The sequence below is a fragment of the Miscanthus floridulus genome, chromosome 6 (genome assembly GCF_019320115.1).
Source record: "Miscanthus floridulus cultivar M001 chromosome 6, ASM1932011v1, whole genome shotgun sequence".
NCBI classification, from domain to species: domain Eukaryota; kingdom Viridiplantae; phylum Streptophyta; class Magnoliopsida; order Poales; family Poaceae; genus Miscanthus; species Miscanthus floridulus.
In genome coordinates this window covers 18953351-18972745 of record NC_089585.1, presented here as the reverse complement: position 1 = coordinate 18972745, position 19395 = coordinate 18953351, and the positions used below count along the sequence as shown (strand labels likewise).

General features: G+C 48.1%; 1 protein-coding gene across 2 annotated transcripts; it reads left to right on the top strand.

Moving 5' to 3' along the window:
* The first annotated feature begins 222 nt into the window (after positions 1 to 222).
* LOC136461799 (MADS-box transcription factor 51-like) lies at positions 223 to 16234 on the top strand. 2 transcript variants are annotated; one of them, XM_066461107.1, is made up of 5 exons: positions 223 to 498; positions 14461 to 14539; positions 14784 to 14839; positions 14919 to 15015; positions 15696 to 16234. In XM_066461107.1, exons 1-5 carry the CDS (start codon positions 326 to 328, stop codon positions 15783 to 15785), a joined length of 495 nt encoding a protein of 164 aa, XP_066317204.1. In that variant the 5' UTR covers positions 223 to 325; the 3' UTR covers positions 15786 to 16234. The 2 variants fall into 2 exon arrangements, with proteins under 2 accessions (XP_066317204.1, XP_066317203.1); XM_066461106.1 differs by having other exon boundaries at positions 223 to 513.
* The last annotated feature ends 3161 nt before the right edge of the window (positions 16235 to 19395 follow it).

The following is a 19395-nucleotide window of genomic DNA, read 5'->3' as shown; positions in this document are numbered from 1 at the left end:
GGCATGTCGCACACCTGCCCCGGGCCTCAGCCAGCCAAACCGCCTCCGCGCCGCGTTTTCCCAATCTGGAAATTTACCTCGAGACCGGGCGTGCGCGTGCCACAAACATACGAGTAGTACATCCCCCTTGGTGATTGGTGAATGACCCCCCGTCCGCCCGCCGTCACCGACCGCCGGGCCCCATCCCGACCTCCCCGTCCCCAACTCCCTCGCGCAGCAGCCTCCAGCAACCGCTCGCTCCCCTGCTCCTCCTAGCGCGCGTGAAGAGAAGGGAGGTCGGCAGCCGGCTACACTGGCGGCTCGGGTTGGAGCGGGCGGGAAGGCGATGGCGCGTCGTCGCGGCCGCGTGGAGATGCGGCGGATCGAGGACCGGGTGAGCCGGCAGGTGCGCTTCTCCAAGCGCCGCTCGGGACTCTTCAAGAAGGCCTTCGAGCTCTCCCTCCTCTGCGACGCCGAGGTCGCGCTCCTCGTCTTCTCCCCCGCCGGCAAGCTCTACGAGTACGCCTCCTCCAGGTGATTAATTTCAATTCCCCCTCGCTCCCCTTATTGTTGCTCGCTCATCCGATTAGTAAAGCTACTATAAGCAAGGGCGGCCGGGACTATGGATCGACTGGAGGCCTGGAGCAGTTCGTCGGCCTCGATCCCGTTGTCCCGCGGCGAGCCGCCGCCTCGCCATCCAGACTGTCCCCCGAGTGGCACCACCTTGCATCATGTGAGCATGACCCCTGTCCCTCTGCGTTCGTCCACCTGTTCCGGATCTTGCCTTAGACCTGCTACAGCTCCGGCCTCCGGGCTCCGGCTGGGTGTGCTGTGCTCTGCTCTGCCTTAGGCCAGCAGAAGCGCGCCCCTGTCTCCTCTCGCCATGCGCACGTGCTTTTGCGTGCGGTGCGGATGGAACTGGGCTCGCTTCGCTTGAGACTTCCAGAGAGGACGCGCGCCCGTGTGCCGTTGACATCCGACTTACTACTTATTTATTTATTTATTACTGATTGCTGATGTTCGGAGAGAGAGAGGAATTTCAGTTCCGCCGCCGTCACTATGCAAATTCCTTAAATGGAAAGTACGGAAAGTTGGCTGGGGATCAAGATTTGTCTCGCCTTTACCTGAGCGCCCTTCTTACGATGTTTTTTTTTTTCCGCAACAAATCAGCTAACAGTATTTTTAGTTTAGTTTTTCAACGAAACAAAAGGGGCTAAGGTATAACCGTATAAGCTTTCGGTAGTTATTTTTCTTTATTTAAGGCATCATAGTACTACTGTTCAAAGCAAATTGTGTCATATATACTACTTCCAATATTTTAAGTAAAGTATATCTTTTCTATTGAAAGCATTTTATTTAAGATATTAGTACTAGCACAGCACAGTGTCCGTGCGTTGCAACGGAAACCTAATACGTATTGGAATCAGACTCCGTATCATCGGTAGTTGCGAGTTGTTCTAACTTGTATGAGCGCGGATCATGAGTCCGAATCATATACGAGATACAGAGGGCGTAACCCAATATGTATTAGAATCGAATTCTATATCTACAGGCTTTGGAATCTATTTGATTTAGTTGAATGAGTCTGGACCAGTCTTATCCAACAAATATAGCTAACTCGTTAGAGCAGGGCCCCTACTTATGTCCTTAACATCAAATTCGAGGGCTAGAGCCGCTCCAACAGAGCCCTTACTAGGTTCTACAAATGAGAGGCCCCTCAAATTTCCCCTCGGTCTTCATTCTTAGGTATCCTACTTCAGACCCTCAAATGGCGGTTTCGGTTGTTTCCCTTCCCGTGTGCTAGTGGAATAGTGCCTGCCCATCCACCGATAAGGCCTCCCTTTGCAGTGCGGGTAGGCGTGTCTCCCTTCCCCTAGTGGCACGAATCTCCAAAGGTTGGCTCCCTCCATGGCAACCTCTCTCACCGGCAACACCCTTCCTCGGGCGCGACTCCCTGCGTGGCTCCCTTAGCGAGGCCCGCCCCTTGACTTTTCTCTCGGCGAGCCCCTTCCCATCTCGAATCCTCTCCCCTAGTGAGCCTCCTCCTAGCCCTGACTTCTCTCCCTTGCAAGCCCCTTTCGGGCCTTCCACCTGACCCGACTCATGTCAACGGTGAGCCATTCCACCCGCCTTCCCCTCATCGTGGCGTGCTCCTCCCGTTTTAGGCTCTCTCGGGTCCTTTATAGTTCAATCGGTTAGAACTATGGTGGATGATGAGTGGGTCCCATATAGCAATGTCTACCGAAATGGATTTAAAGATCCTGACTTGAGAGCTTCTGTTGAAGTAGATGTAAAAACATGTCTCTAAAACAAAGGGACCTCTCGAATCAAAGTAGAGGCCCTAATTTGAGGGCTTCTGCTGTAGATGTTCTTATCATTGGCATACCTGATCCTTGACGGCGCAACAAGTTGTACAAAACCTATTACATCGCATGGGTATGTTTGCTAATAAAATATTAAAGTTATTAGTAGGGACATGAATAATAGTTGCCCTCTTTCACAAGTTGCATGACAAATTTGCCTCTATTGGAAAGTTCTAATATGCAACAATAGAACTTTCATTTCTTTCTTTAGAGCACCATAAGGCTAATTATAGTACTACATAATATTGTATCATACAAAATGTATTTTTTCATCTTTCAAAAAGATGTATTAGGAATGGAGAAGGTTCTTTCAGGTATATATTTGCACAATCAATTTCTAGTACGATACATAAATAAACATACTTCCACCTTCAAGGTATATTTTGATAGTTAATTTCTTGTACAAAATATAAATAAATGTACTCCATTTGTCCTAAAATATAAGATATTGGGTATTAAAGTGTCGCAAAAGATTTTAGTGTATTAACTCATCAAGCCATTAGGTCTTGTTTGGGTACCCCAGCAATTAGTAATAATCAGATTATATAATCAAACTTTTATCCAAATAAGATTGATTATATAGTAGATTATTATAATCAAAATTCTTGATTGCCATAATCCCATAATTCAGGTTATAGGGGATTATAGGTGTTGAAAATCCAACTTATCTCCAACCGATTGTCCAACTTGTCAAACTATAAAGGATAAGATAGGAATTTCTCTCATTTACCGACCACAATCAATCATCATAATCCAGAGTCCCCAAAACTCTGATTATTATAATCCATAACCGTGACTATAATAATCCTATACATAATCTAGATTATAATGATCTAGCTATGATCCAAACAGACCCTTAATTTTACATATGTACTTACTATTAATGTCTATTGTCTATCTAACCACCAAACTTGAAAAAGGGTAAGCATATTATGTCTCCACGGTTAATGGAGGGTTACATGGCATCGTCAGCTGAAAAGACCAGGATTATGTTTTTCAACCAAGAAAAACTCAGGAGGTGTAGGACTTCATGACAATGCTTCAATGAGGAACATGACGCAAAAACATCACTATTGCTGGATCGATAGAGAATCCAAGCAAGACATTCACCCGGAAACATTGCCCAGCCCAACCCCCAAATCATGTGGCCCTGCCATTGCACACCAAACAAGCCCTCGCCATGCGAGTCTAGCCAATGAAGCAATGTACGTAGCATGCCACCGTTAGTGGGAAGATGTTGCTACACCAACTAAGCCACAGGCGTGCGTGACCTTACAACATGACACTAGTTTCCACCAGCCTCTACTACCAGACCAAATAGGTTACCATGCATGGCGACACCAATCTGCTACACAAGGCAGTAGCCGCCTCCACCACCACCGCCGCACCAAACCAAACAAAGAGCTTGCAACCACCACTGTTGAAAATCCAAGGCAGCCAGCCATGAAGATCTGCCTTCAACTGGTTCTGCAAAAACAAGTCACAGACATGTGCAACCATCCGACGCTAGTCCACATGGACCGTAGCCAACCAAGTCATCGCCAAGTCCTTGTAAATCTCCAAACAAGAGATCAATAGCCATGTTGTTCACTTGTCGAAGAGGCTGTCATGTCCGCTGCACCACAGCACCCACCCACGCATGCGCAACCACCCACGCTACCCCCACATGGGCCGCGCCAACGCTAGTGAGCTAGCAGCCACACCGCCCCCAAGAACCAGCCTAAAGTCATCGAGTGGTGACCAGACCTAACCACCCCTCCTCTAGCCAACCTTCCGCTGCTTCACCATAGAGAAGGTGGACTAGCCGATGTCAAGCTTACCAGTGGAGGACCACAGAGGTCGCCTCCATGGTGCCAAGCTCTGGCAGTGGGCCGATGGCACCACCCCGCAGCACGGTGATGAAGGCGGCCTCGAAAAGGTGCCAGCCACCACGTCGTGGACTGGGTTGATGGCTTGCCCCCTTCCTCGTTGCCTGCCTCATATAATAACTACTAGAGCCATGCGTCATTGTCCAATGAAGGCAGCCCAACCAGCACCGAGCTTGCAAAGATCTGTCCATAGGAATGCTGGATTCGGTCACCACGTCGTCGGATCTTGCTACCGGGCCGCCAGATTTGTCACCAGACAGGGTTAGCAAGAGTCCTTGAATGTTATTCTTATCTCTCCTATTCGATATGCTATAATCAAAAGGATTTATGTTATGTTTTATGTTATTGTATATGATCTCAAACCAGGAAACTATATAGCGTTTTTATTCTACAGGCCATAGTAGTGCTCGCAATGATTGTAGTGGGTCTAAATTCCATAGCTACAAAGGTAGCATTAAAAAATTAGCATATTAGAACTTGACAAGTCGCTATAGTGACTATATTTTTAAATTTTTGTTCATCTAACTCTTTTTTTATTTGAAAGTTATACTTTAAGGTTTAAATTTTAGTTGGGTAGGCTATTTGTTATGGTGGGAGATACGTATGTTTTGTGTAGCTTTATGGTTTTAAATATCACTAAACTTAGCGCCTGCTATATTTCCGGTTACGTGCTACCATACACTTGACAACAATTTGCTACTAACCCTCACCTATTATTTACTACCATGTCTCAAAACATTGTTAATTATTATATATTTATGATTCACAATTATATAAATTTATGATATATCTGATTATATGTCTAATTTAATTGTGATTTATATGTATTTTTTTGTCTATTATATTGGGTTGAAAAACAACCATAGACATTCTACTTGCACGGCGTCCCACCGTACTCTATGACCTCCACATTCTATGACCTACATGAAACTAGGCAAAGGCGCAGCGCTTCACTTATTCATTCAAACACACGAATTTGGTGCAACGAAAGGATTATAGAAGAAAACTACAAGATGTGATGGCGATGATGCTGATGATACCAAAGTTGTATAGTTGTTATGAGTAAATATAGACATGCATTTTCTTGCTTATTTGAAATATTGTATTTTAAACCTATTGTTTTTGAACTTGTTTACCTTTATTTATAGTTTATATTTGAGAGAACTACATACAAATATAATTTTATATTTTGACATAAAAGAATAGTATCATATTTAGTTACTATACACACACTTATAAAATGGGTAGCGACATATTTTGGTGACTAAAGTTAATTCTCACAACTAAATACAAAATACCTAAAATATTTGTTGAGACTTTAGCATAGGAAAGAGAAAACCTACAATAGTGTAACCAATATAGGAAAAAATGACATGAACATATAACAATAGAAAAAAATATGCCATACTAATAAGACACAAATAAAAATAAGAACCACCATGGCAAAATTGACAAATAGTTGAGTATTTGTATAATTATATAATTGCTATATTCAAAAGAGATAATACTATGTTAGTTACGTTGAGCAAACATTCTCATACATATTGCTATATTACCTCGGTTGAAGATAAAAAGCATAAGCTCACATTCTTTGTCACAATGTATTACAAGTTTCTATTGTACAAAACATTATGGTTTAAACAGTTCTATTTTTATACCATCAAAACTGATGATATAATATACCACAAAAAAATGTCATAGTAAATTCACAAAATCATGTCACTTTCGCATACATTTATGCTTCTTAATGACAAAAGACAATAAACATTTGAAAAAGTGTTTAGACGTCGTTTCCATTCTTTAGATTTTTTTTTGAAAAAATGGTTTAGATAATTCATTGTCTTCAATACTTAGCAACATTATTTAATAGTAGCAAAGAAGTTTCTCCTTATTGAATAATAGGTTGTTTTTTGATTTGGTAACACCATCGTATCTTCTTTTAAGATCATTCACATCATCCTAAACGACAATAGGATTGGTATGCTATGGTAGTACCATAGGGCTATTTGACTTGGAATACAATCTTCATTAGCAATAATGGAATGTTGAAGGAAGATATGCTAATTGACAATAGTAGAATGCCCTATGAAACAAGAATAATATTAGTATGCCCACACTAACCATGCATGTTAAGTTGTAACAACATATATAATGATAAACTGATTTTCCATTCCTTCTATGTGCATTGCTATTATGCTTGGAACCTATTTTTTCCTTAAATTGTGCTTGATAAATACGCGAATGAGAATGCTAACTTGAGTATGGTTGTTCTCACCTCGTATATTGAAGCAAGCAAAGTCAAACCAACACTATAAGTGATTTCACATGACCTCGCCTAGCAAGCAGAGTCAAATCAACACATCAAGTGATTTCACATGATCTCACCTAATCACTATTTTTGACTCTCTTTTTCCACCTTTTCCACTCTTTTCGCTCAAAACTGGTTTGTGTCTAGTCAACCTTAGTTTTCTATAGTTTGAATATAGTTGTCTTTGTTGATGCACTCAGATATGTTGACCACTTGCAAATTATATTCAAGAAAGCTACCTCTTCTATATATATACAATGTATGGACATGATGTATAAAAGCTCACTGGAGTCTTTACTCTTATATTTATTGACATTTTTTCCTTGAGCATATCTAGAAGGGCTCTTTTGTTGTCCTAAAAACCCATCACTGGGTGACTCTCAAGTTATGAACATGTACTCAACTTATTCCATATGTTTTGTGTCCTTTCATAGCTATCATTCTCAACTGTCTAGGATTAAGGGGCAACACCTAAGAAGAATTTTATATGTAGCTTTCAAGGAAAGGAAAGGAAATGAGAGAAGACAAGAAAAGTTGGTTATCAACTTCACTTACATGCATAGCAATGGAAGAAAACCAAGTGGGTAGAGCCATGTGCATCAACTAGACTCTAGCACCCCAATATAAAACATGTCATGTAAACAAAAGGCTTGCGCATCCCATGTTCTTGTAGATTTCACAACATTTGAAGATGGAACTTTTTGTTGGGAGTTGGAAGTGTGTGGAAGAAAATTTACCAAGCTAAATCAAACTACTCGAACCATGGGGCAATTAACTCCCAATCCCAATATGTATAAAGAGTGCAAAAGCCTAACCCAACATTTAGTTAACAACTTCCTCCTCACAACCCACCCTACCCAACCTAAAACCTCTTGGATTTTCCACATGTGGCATATAGGTCTAGTCACTTTGAGCCTTTGACTCCTCTAGTACCTAATACCTAATCATAACTTCAGAACCTAGACGGCTTAGATGGTTGTCTTGGTATGTAGTGGTCCAAACTCTAGAGTCAGTTTAGATGTTTTTCTTGGTATGTAGTGGTCCAAACTCTAGACTCAGATACAAGGAACATCACCTTACATTAATAAGTATGATAGGGTATGTATGGTAGAGAAAAGTCTATTTTTCGGACGGCTAACTTTGATATCTAGATGGCACCATATCGAGGACTCTCAAAGCTATAGATCATCTTGCATTGCAATCATTTCTTCTTCAAATGAATAGATTTGAAGCCCATCAATACCATGCTCTACTCATCTTTATCGCCCATTGGAGGTCCATGTTTTTTCCTTTAGAATCCTTGTCCCATAGAATATCTATTTTTATTGCCTTTTTGGTTTGATCCTAGAGCTTCATATAAATATGCAAAAAAATCAATGATCTACATCTAAATACACACCCTTTATCTTTGAAATTATGGTAATAAAATCACATAAGAGATTTCTCCATGTTGTGATTCAAGGGAGTAAAAGGCAAAAGAATATAAATAAGAAGTTCATAAACAGAAATTGTCTTAGTTCTTTACATTTACTTGTGTAATTGCTTGATACAAGGATTGCCGTGATTATGGACTTGCATATATGTCTAGTAGCTCCTATTCGATTCATCAAACTTTGAATAGTATCTATATTCCCTCTAGACTTTGGTCACATCATGTCATTTTAGGACAAACTTTGGTCAAACCTTAAAAGTACAAACATCAAATAACTTTTGAATCTATTAGTTTGGATAGATGCTAAAGTGTCATAGTTGTATTCTAAGATAGTTATGAAATCTTGAAAATATATTCTAGATGCTAAAGTGTCACCAATGTGGTCTAATGTATGCATCAAAAACCATGCAAAGTTAGATGTGACAAGTAGGTTGTATCATGGCTCAGTTCTGATGTTTTTATATGATCAAGAATATAGCATTGAGAACTCTTAAAACATCTAGAGAAACAGTGGTGCAAAACCTTTATGAGAACTAAATAGAGTAGAATAGTAGTATGGAATGTGATTGTTATGACGGACATCTCCTACAGCAGGCAAAGGCCCTCTAGCGGCTAAATTGCCGCACACAGTGGAGGGCCCATGGCCAGGCGCATCCAGGAGTCTATCTATTATTAGTTATTATTATTATTATTAGGGAGTTATTTCTATTTTTAGGTAAAGGGATATAAATAGCTTGTAAGACTTTCACGGGAGATTAAGCAGAAACAGTTATTGTTTCCGGCTTCCTTAGGGAGCCGGGAGAAACCCTAGCCGCCTTCTCTCACCTTCCTTCCGTGAACAGCACTGCCGCACTGTAGCGACGGTACTGTAGCGTCGCCGCCCTCTGCCTTCCACCGCCTACGCAGCCACGGCGCCTCCGCGCCGACTTCCTCGCTCGCTCAAGCCTCGACCTCCCTCCTCCCACTCATACAACCTGAGATCGGTTCCCTGTAGGACTAGGGTTCCTATCACCTTGGTATCAGGGAATTCCAGGACGATGTCCATGACTCCGCAGTCCACCGGCGCCCTCATCCCGCCGGTTCCCACCGTCCCGCTGCCGGCCGCATCCTCCGAAATCTCGCAGTCATCCGGCACCGCCCTCACCCTGGAGGGTTTGGCCGGTGTGGTCGACCAATTCAGCAGCAACATGGATCAGATCAGCCGCAACGTGGACGTCCTCAGCCGCAACATGGCCGCCATGCAGCAATCTTTGGCGAGCCTTCTTCCGCCCCCCCCCCTCCGCCCACCTCGCAGCTGCCACCACCACCGCCCGCGCCTACTACGTCCCCACCAACGAGCTTCTCCTTCGGCATACCCCAGGGCAGCTCGGGGGTTCCCCTGCATCAGATGCGGTGGCCGGCCTCCCCGTCGCCCATCCCGTCATGGGCGCTGATGGGTACAATGCCGCCAATCTACACGTCGGCCACCACCATCACGCCATCTGCCGGGACCGCCCCTGTCGTGCCTCCAGCCCCGAGTGCCGGTACCTTCTACGGCGGCACCGACGGGACGCTGCTGTACGGCGGTGCCCCTACCCCCTCGACAGCGGGGGTCAGCGGCTTCCCGGAGGACAGCGTGCCCGGCAGCGTCCATGCCGGCACGCACAGCGCGCCCAGCGGCGTCCACGCGGGCGCCCATGCCCCACCGCGCTTCTACAAGCTGGAGTTTGCTACTTATGACGGCGCCGTCGACCCACTAAACTGGCTCAACCAGTGCGAGCAGTTCTTTCGGGGGCAGCGCACCCTCGCCTCAGATCGCACGTGGCTGGCTTCCTACCACCTCCGTGGCGGGGCTCAGACATGGTACTACGCGCTTAAACAAGATGAGGGCATGCCTACGTGGGAGCGGTTCCGCGAGCTGTGCCAGCTCCGCTTCGGGCCTCCGACGCAGGGCACACGTTTGGCGGAGCTTGCTCGGCTGCCCTTCTCCTCTTCTGTCCAGGACTACTCGGAGCGCTACAACGCCGTCCTCTACCACGAGCGCGACCTCAACGCCCGCTAGAAGGCTCAGCTGTACGTGGGCGGCCTTCCCGAGCACATCAGGGTCGACGTGGAGATGCACCACCCGCCGGACCTACAGACGGCGATGTACTACGCGCGTGCCTACGAGCGGCGCACGGCGGCCTTCCTCCCTGCTCTATAGCAGCTGCAGCAGCAGCAGCGGACTGGCCGTGGCCCTCGGCCCGCGGCGGCGGCGACTTCTGCCTCTGCCCCGGTCCAGCCGGCTGCCACTGCCGCCCTCGGGCAGCCACGTACTTTTCGACGCCTCACGCCGGCGGAGCAGGTGGAACGACGTCGACAAGGCCTCTGCTTTAACTGTGATGAGCCGTATGTTCGTGGCCATATCTGTAAGCGCTTCTTCTACCTCGTGACCTCCGACTACATCGTCGACGAGCAGGGGGTCGCGGCTGGGGAGGATGGTCACCCAGCCGACCGTCCGGAGGAGCCGACCGACCCAGAGGCCCCCACAGCCACCTCCCTGGTGGTTTCTCTCCACGCGGTGGCCGGCATTCGTCCACCGAACGCCATGCTGTTGCCGATCACCTGCAAGAATGAGCGCTTCCTGGCCCTCCTCGACACCGGCTCCACACACAACTTCGTCCAGGGAGCTGCCATGCGCCGCCTCGGTCTCTCTCCCTCTAGGGGCGAGCATCTTCGGGTCACCGTCGCCAACGGTGATCGCTTGGCTTGCGAGGGGATCGCACACGACGTGCCCATCCGCATTGAGTTCGAGGACTTCGCCATCACATGCGTCGGCCTCAACTTGGGCGCCTTCGACTTCATCATCGGCTTCGACTTCCTCCGGGCGCTGGGGCCGATCCTTTGGGACTGCACGGCGCTCACTTTGGCGTTCTGGCGCGACGGCCGCGGATCACGTGGCAAGGCGTGGGGGGGCCGATGGCGCCAGCCCAACAGCAGCTAGCCGCGGTCGCCACCGCCCCCGGGATGCCCTTGCTGGACAGCCTTCTTCAGCAGCACCACGCCATCTTCGACGAGCCGACGGGGCTCCCACCAGCGTGGCCATACGACCACCGCATTTACCTCTTGCCTGGCACGGCCCCGGTGGCGGTGCGGCCGTACCGTTATCCTCAGCTTCAGAAAGACGAGCTGGAGCGGCAGTGCGCTGAGATGCTCGCCCAAGGCATCATCCGCCCCAGCACGTCACCGTTCTCCGCTCCGGTCCTCCTTGTTCGCAAGTCCTGGAGGTTCTGCATCGACTACCGTGCCCTCAACGCGAAGACCTCCAAGGACAAGTTCCCCATCCCAGTGGTGGATGAGCTTCTGGACGAGCTTCACGGCGCTCGCTTCTTCACGAAGTTGGACTTGCGCTCTGGCTACCATCAGGTGCGGATGCACCCGGACGACATCAGCAAGACGGCCTTCCGCACACACCAGGGGCATTATGAGTTCCTGGTGATGCCCTTCGGACTCTCCAATGCCCCGGCTACCTTCCAAGCGCTGATGAACGACGTCCTCAGGCCGTTTCTTCGAAGGTTTGTGCTGGTGTTTTTTGATGATATTCTGATCTACAGCTCCTCTTGGGCGGAGCACCTACAGCACATCGGCCTCGTCCTCACCGCCCTCCGCGCCCACCACCTCCACCTCAAGCGTTCCAAGTGTTCGTTTGGGGCCTCTTCGGTGGCCTACCTCGGGCACGTCATCTCCGCGGCGGGCGTCGCCATGGATGCCGACAAGATCGCAGCGGTGGCTGCGTGGCCAGCTCCACGTTCCGCTCGGGCCTTGCGAGGCTTCCTCGGGCTCGCCAGCTACTACCGGAAGTTCATCCAGGACTTCGGTGTCATCGCAGCCCCACTAACGCGTCTCTTGCGCCGAGACGCGTTCGAGTGGGACGACGACGCCGAGGCGGCCTTCCAGGCGCTCAAGGGCGCGCTCACCACGGGCCCCGTGCTCCAGATGCCCGATTTCGAAAAGGCCTTCATCGTCGACTGTGACGCGTCCGGTGCGGGGTTCGGCGCTGTCCTTCATCAGGGCGCGGGACCCCTCGCTTTCTTCAGCAGGCCGTTCGCCGCTCGCCATCTCAAGCTGGCCGCCTACGAGCGTGAGCTCATCGGGTTGGTGCAGGCTGTGCGGCATTGGAGGCCCTACCTTTGGGGCCGCCACTTCGTGGTGCGCACGGACCACTACAGCCTCAAGTACTTATTGGACCAACGACTCTCTACGGTACCTCAGCACCAGTGGGTCAGCAAGCTCTTCGGTTTCGACTTCGCTGTCGAGTTCCGCCCGGGTCGCTTCAACACCGTGGCGGACGCCTTGTCCCGCCGCGACGCCGACATGGGCCCAGAGGCCTCCTGCACGGCTGCAGCAGTGGCTGTGCTCTCTGGGCCGACCTTCGTCTACTTTGACCATGTCCGTCGCGCCTCGGCTACAGCTCCGGATGCCATCCAGCTGCGTGCCCGCTTGCGCGCGGGCGACCTGGCCACCCCATGGCGCGAGGACGGTGACCTCCTGCTGCACGGCTCCCGCGTGTTCATCCCCGACATCGCTGACCTCCGGCACCAGGCTATTCAGCTCGCGCATGGTGCTGGACACGAGGGGATCCAGAAGACTCTTCACCGTCTCCGCGCTGATTTTTTTATCCCCGGTGATCGTTCTTTGGTGCAGGACTGGGTGCGCACATGTGTGACGTGCCAGTGCAACAAGACGGAGGCCCTTCAGCCGGCCGGCCTCCTGCAGCCCCTTGAGGTGCCGTCTCAGGTGTGGGCAGACATTTCTATGGATTTCATCGAGGGGCTGCCCAAGGTTGGCGGCAAGTCGGTCATCCTCACCGTCGTCGACCGCTTCTCCAAGTACGCGCATTTTATTGCGCTCGGCCACCCCTACACTGCGGCGTCGGTCGCTCACGCCTTCTTTGACGGCGTCGTCCGGTTGCATGGGTTCCCCCGGTCTATCGTCAGTGACAGGGACCCCGTGTTTACCGGCCACGTGTGGCGCGACCTCTTTCAGCGAGCGGGCGTGACTCTACGGATGAGCACAGCTTTCCATCCTTAGATGGACGGCCAGTCGGAGGTGGTTAACAAAGTGATTGCTATGTATCTGCGCTGTGTTACAGGTGACCGGCCGCGCGCTTGGGTGGACTGGCTCTCTTGGGCGGAGTATTGCTATAATACTTCCTTCCATACCGCCCTTCGCGCGACTCCTTTCGAGGTCGTGTACGGCCGTTCCCCGCCCCCGATCGTTCCCTACAAGCCCGGGACGGCCAATACCGAAACAGCCGACACCCTTCTCCGCAGCCGCGACGAAATGCTCGCGGAGGTCCGTCAGCGGCTCCTCCAAGCACAGCAGCTGTCCAAGAAGTACTACGACGCCAATCACAGGGATGTTGAGTTCGAGGTGGGCGCGTGGGTCTGGCTGCGTCTTCTCCACCGCACCACGCAGTCCCTGGACCCGCGCGCCAAACGCAAGCTGGGGCCACGATGGGCCGATCCGTTTCGCGTTCTCGAACGCATCGGCCGCGTCGCTTATCGTCTACAACTTCCAGAGGGCGCCCGCATCCACGACGTCTTCCATGTGGGTCTTCTGAAGCAGCACCGCGGCGACCCTCCGACTGCACTCGGCGATCTTCCACCGACGCTCGATGGCCGTGTGCTTCCTGCACCCGAGCGTGTGCTGCGGGCGCAGCAACGTCGTGGCGCCTGGAAGCTCTTGGTCAAGTGGCATGGCCTCTCCGACGACGACGCCACCTGGGAGACTCTTGACGCCTTCCGCGACGACTTCCCCGATTTCCAGCTCGAGGACGAGCTGTTTTCGCAGGCGGGGAGAGATGTTATGACGGGCATCTCCTACAGCAGGCAAAGGCCCTCTAGCGGCTAAATTGCCGCACACAGTGGAGGGCCCATGGCCAGGCGCATCCAGGAGTCTATCTATTATTAGTTATTATTATTATTATTAGGGAGTTATTTCTATTTTTAGGTAAAGGGATATAAATAGCTTGTAAGACTTTCACGGGAGATTAAGCAGAAACAGTTATTGTTTCCGGCTTCCTCAGGGAGCCAGGAGAAACCCTAGCCGCCTTCTCTCACCTTCCTTCCGTGAACAGCACCGCCGCACTGTAGCGACAGTACTGTAGCGTCGCCGCCCGCTGCCTTCCACCGCCTGCGTAGCCACGGCGCCGACTTCCTCGCTCGCTCAAGCCTCGACCTCCCTCCTCCCACTCATACAACCTGAGATCGGTTCCCGGTAGGACTAGGGTTCCTATCAGTGATGGACTAGGGTATGAACTCAACTTTCTTGGCCTATCAAGTCAAATTCAAAACCATAAGGAAATGAGACATCATAATAATAAATTGTTTTCGACTGTAAGATTCAGGATGTAATTCATAATAATATACTCTTACCTCCAATAAAACTGGGTGCAGTTTTGTTCCACATGAGGTGAATATACATAAACTGATTTTCCAAGAGTACATTATGCAATGAGCTAATATCATACTCAACTTTTCTCCTTTTCAGCATAGAGGATACATATAACCGCTATCAGCAATTTTCTGGAGAAGGAAGGAATATGAATGACGATCAAAATAAAAACAATGTAAAGATCTTGATGTGGTTTTTCCAATACATAACATGCAGCCTACAGTTGCCCAGCTTTTGATCATATTTTTAGAAAGAATCAGTCTTTACATACTGTGACACTTTCCAGTTGCCAGCATCAAACAAAATGTTCTGTTGGCACTATGCAGAATGTCCTGTTTGTACAGTATGCAAAATACCAGAACAAATATATAATATCAAACTTTTGATAAATGTAGCTTACTAGGGTGTTTCTGGTACAGAACAAGGATGAAGCTTCTTCAGATTTGCAGTTGATGCTGAGCGAGATTGCATCCTGGTACACCCAGAATTCAGGATTTCCACCCACTTTTCTTTGCCACTTTTGATAAATGATTATAATTGCTTCAAACCAGCAGGTCTCCCCAGAGCAATGCTGACGAATCAGATGTCAATGAGCTGGAGAAGCTGGAAAATATTCTGAGAAATGCTTTGAAGGATACGAGATCCAGGAAGGTACGACATTTTTTTCTTGAAATCTGAACAATAAGCCCACAAGGCCACAAACAGGACCCTTGATTAGTTTTCATAAAACTAACCAAAACTGTTTTCTACTTCTATCTTTGTGCCTTATTCAAGTTGAGATTAGTCCAGACTGTGGTGCCTTTGGGTAGCTAGTTCAGCATCTCACAGCTTTGGCGTACCTTCAGTTTGGTTAATGACAGCCCAATAATAAGGGAGTGCAGAATACCAAATTTCTTTGGATGCTGCTAGCTTTTGTTGTTTTCTTTGGATGTTGCTAGCTTCTATCTTTGCACTTCGTGTAAATGCTGCTTTGCCTGGAAGTGGCACTGGAATGGGCAAGCACTGTTAGACAAGCTGTACTCTGTTTTCTTTACTTAATTGATCTTCAGTAAGGGCTTGCCCCTCCTGTTTTTCTAAAAAAAAGTTAGGAACCAGCGAAAGAGCATATATATCTTACCTAGCTTTCAGTGATACTTCTGCTATGAATGAGAACATTTGGATTATATATGCTGCTTTACTGGATTAGCTCTAACAACGGGCTATCCGTGAGCCTTGTGTTGTAATCAAGTCTCTCTGTAGCCTGCAGTCTGAAATGATCAGTCAGCTAAATTACTATTTAATACTGGCAAATGCAATCCAGTGCTATGCTAATTCCTACTTTGGGTGATCAGATGCAGATGCTGGCGAAACAAAACAGTGGAGCGAGTACAAGCGGCCTGGAAAGCGAGGGCGCTACAAGTCAGGAGCAAGGAACGGCGTGAGCACGGATCTGTCCAGATGATGAGTGAATGTGGGCGTGGGCATGCACCGTGCACCTACCTGGGATTGCTCCCTCTTACTGATCGATCGATGCTTGTACTGATTGTGGTCTTGTGGGTTGCGAGACTGTGCATTGTTGCCTTGTGTTAGCTTGGGCCTGCCAACCTGCAGTGCCCATGGAGGCGAGTGTAGTTTGATGCTCCCCTTGTGTGTTGTGATATGCAGCCTACCTTGTAATGGCCAAAGTTTGGTGATGCAAGCCTGCAACAACTGATCAGCTTGCGTTTCGTGCTTGACAGTATATACAGTAGCGAGTTACTGCATTTGAGTTACTATACAATACGCCTTCTCAGATTAAAAAACTGGGCTACGTAGTTCCATCGAGCAAAATGATGGAATTGCAGAGGTGCTAGTTAAATAATACTCTTATCTCAAAATATAAGTCATTCTAACTTTTTTGGAGAGTCAAAGTATCTCAAATTTAATTAAATTTATATATAATATAAAACGATACCATTTGTAATATGATACTAAATAAATATCATTAGATTTTTTATTAATTAGATTATATTTTCGTACTATACTTATTTGATGTCATAAATTGTAGTAATTCTTTCTATAATTTTGGTCAAACTTGATATGCTTATGACTTATAATTCGAAATGGAGTGAGTAGTTCTTGGTGTCTACGTATGCTGTCATCATATAACTGGAATTGTTCCTAGGTTTGTGAATTGTGATGCCTTGACGTGGTATGAGATTTGTGTGTTGATGTCTGTCTACCCATGCCAGTTCGCTGTTCTTTTTGGATATCCGTTGGTCATGTTCTATGCATGCCTGGACATATCCTGGTTTTGTGACAATTTACACGATCATAACTGAAAACACTGCATACAAAACGGATGCATTTTCTCGTGAACAGGGCTGGATATCGAGCCTCGGTCCAGCTCGAGCTGACTTGTTAGGCTAACGAACTGGCTCGGCTCGGCTCGTTAATATTATGAGCTAGAAGGGTAGTTCGGCTCGGCTCGTTACCGAGCTCGAGCTGGCTCGTTTAGCTCGCGAGCTACTAAAAAAATAGAATATGCATATTTATAATGTTTATGCTACATTAATTCCAGAATGTGACGTCCACCATTATGCAACAATACATGATTAATATATATCAGGTTCATCAAAAGTATCAACCATGTAACATAGCTGGTCCATCCATGATCATGCAGTTCCAGCATACTAACTAGTTGCTTGCCACCACAAACTTAGGAAAGTCCACAAATTTAATGTCAGCATCATCATCTTTTTCCTAGAAAACAATACATAAAATAAACATTTAAGTACCACAATAATTATAAAATTAAAATTCATATAAAACAGCTGAAAATAAGAATTACATACCAATAGAATAGGTGTACACTTCTAAGTCAGTATCATCATCTTCTGAATTCATGGTCGTGGGCTGATAGGCCTCAGCTTGTGAGCAGCTCGAGAGCTGGCTCGAGCTGGCTCGTTAAAATAGCGAGCTAGACTTCCAGCTCAACTTGTGAAAAAGTTAAAACGAGCCGAGTCGAGCCAAGCTGAGCCGGCCATGAGTCGAGCGAGTTGGTGAGCCACGAATATTTTGTCCAGCCCTACCTATGGATAAACAATGGATCGTGGGAGAAGGACGGACACGGTTGGGGGAGGATCGATGGACCTCACTCACCTGCAAATTACGTGCAGCAAGGCCGCGCGGGCGGCGAACCGGCCGGAAGAAATCAATACCACAGCCGTGTCGTCAGGGAAGTGGCCCGGGCTAGCGGCGACGCACCTACACGCGCGCGGTAGAGTCGTCATCATCCGGGGACCGAGACCACGGCCACACGATTTGTCCGACCGGCGCCGGCCACCAGCAGGTGCGTAGTGTGTACGCGAGCGGTGCGAGCATGGGGCACATGTGGATGGATATATGAAAGACGGGCGCGACCGTTGCGGGGCGACACCTAAGGGCACGTACAACGGACGCCGGAGTGCCGTCTGTAGAGATATATATTTGCAAAAAACACCTCCTCCGGTGGCATTGAATGAAGCGATAGAGGGAAGCGCGTGCTCCGAGGCTAACACGACGGCAGAAGCGTCGTTGTACGGGACGTTGTCTCCCAGCGGTGCGCGTGGGGATCTATCTGCCGCCAAACTTGGCGCGAGTTCTTCTTGCTCCGCGCGTGCGAGTTCTTCTCCATTACCCTGTCGATTCGCAACAGCAGCTCCTTCCCTCCCCAAATCTGCAGCGACCATGAGGCAGCGGCGGCACATGAGCAGATGGTCGATCTGACTACGGCTTCCTCCCCCAGTGAGTTCTATAGGGCGTGATTGGTTGCTTTGGTGAGGGGGAGCCGGGATGGAGAGCCGGTCCAGGATGATGAGATGCATGCTCAAACCGTGCACTCAGTCGTGTTTGGTTGTCTTTGTTGTTGGTTCAGTATGAGATGACATCTTGTTTGGTTGCATGCATGGATGTGAGTTTTGAGTGTATGACACATGGGTCCTGGGCCATGCGTCGCACCACACCATCCTGGCTCGCATGGGAAGCCCGATTTCTGCGTACGCTACGAGCCTGCACGAGGGGCCTCAAATGCATGGTCCGGTGCATCGATTTCGTTCGGCACAAGCAACCAAACACAAAGACAGTGCATGACATGGTGCCAAATGACGCTTTGGACGGCTCCATCAGGGCTACCAATCACGCCCATAGTCATCAATCTTGTTGTTCTGTTCCCTGTGAAGATCTGTTTTGATGAAAAGAACTATTCTGACGAGATATGAATTGTTATTCCCCTGTCAGTTTTAAGATCATTTTTTTGCTGTCTCAAAACTAGAAAACTTCTTGTGATTCTTGGTGTTGAGTGGCAGAATATTTTTCTTTGTTCTTGCAACCAGTTAGATTTTTGAAAAATACTAATCATTGTTGTGTGCTTTGTGCCTGTCGTGCTGTTTAATAGACGAGCAAGGTCACACCCATGTCACCTTGCCGTTTTCCTATAGAAAAACAAAAAAAAGAAATACACCTAGAATATAATTATATGTACCCTATACACGCAACTAGCATGTGAACCATCCATCTCTCGATGCTATATTTGGTTTATGATGAGAAAGAAGACGTATGTTATATTTGATTTATGATGAAATATATTATATTACATTATATATATAATATATATATGATTTACTTTGAAAGATTTATTTTGCACCAATTAGCAACATAATCGTATATAGAATTGATATTCATAAGTGATCATGGCAACATGCAAGCATTAAACGGTTTATGGATAGCTAAATAGACAGCAACTGTCTGTGAATCGTACGAGCTATCTAATCAACCATCTATAAATTTCAAGAACTTACTGTGTCTCGGTTGTACATGCCCTAACAGCCTCACGGCACGACACGGATGGACGCGATCGATGCTCCCGCCGCTCTCGCGAGTCGTGTCCAGGCGCCATTGCGCGCTTGGCTCCTCCTCACGTCGCATCGGCAGGTGGCGGGCGCACCCCACGAGTCGACACGTCCTTCTACTTGCAGTTGTACCCAAGCGGCGAGCGAGCGGTGCCGTGCCGGCGGCCGCCTCGGGTTCGCTCTT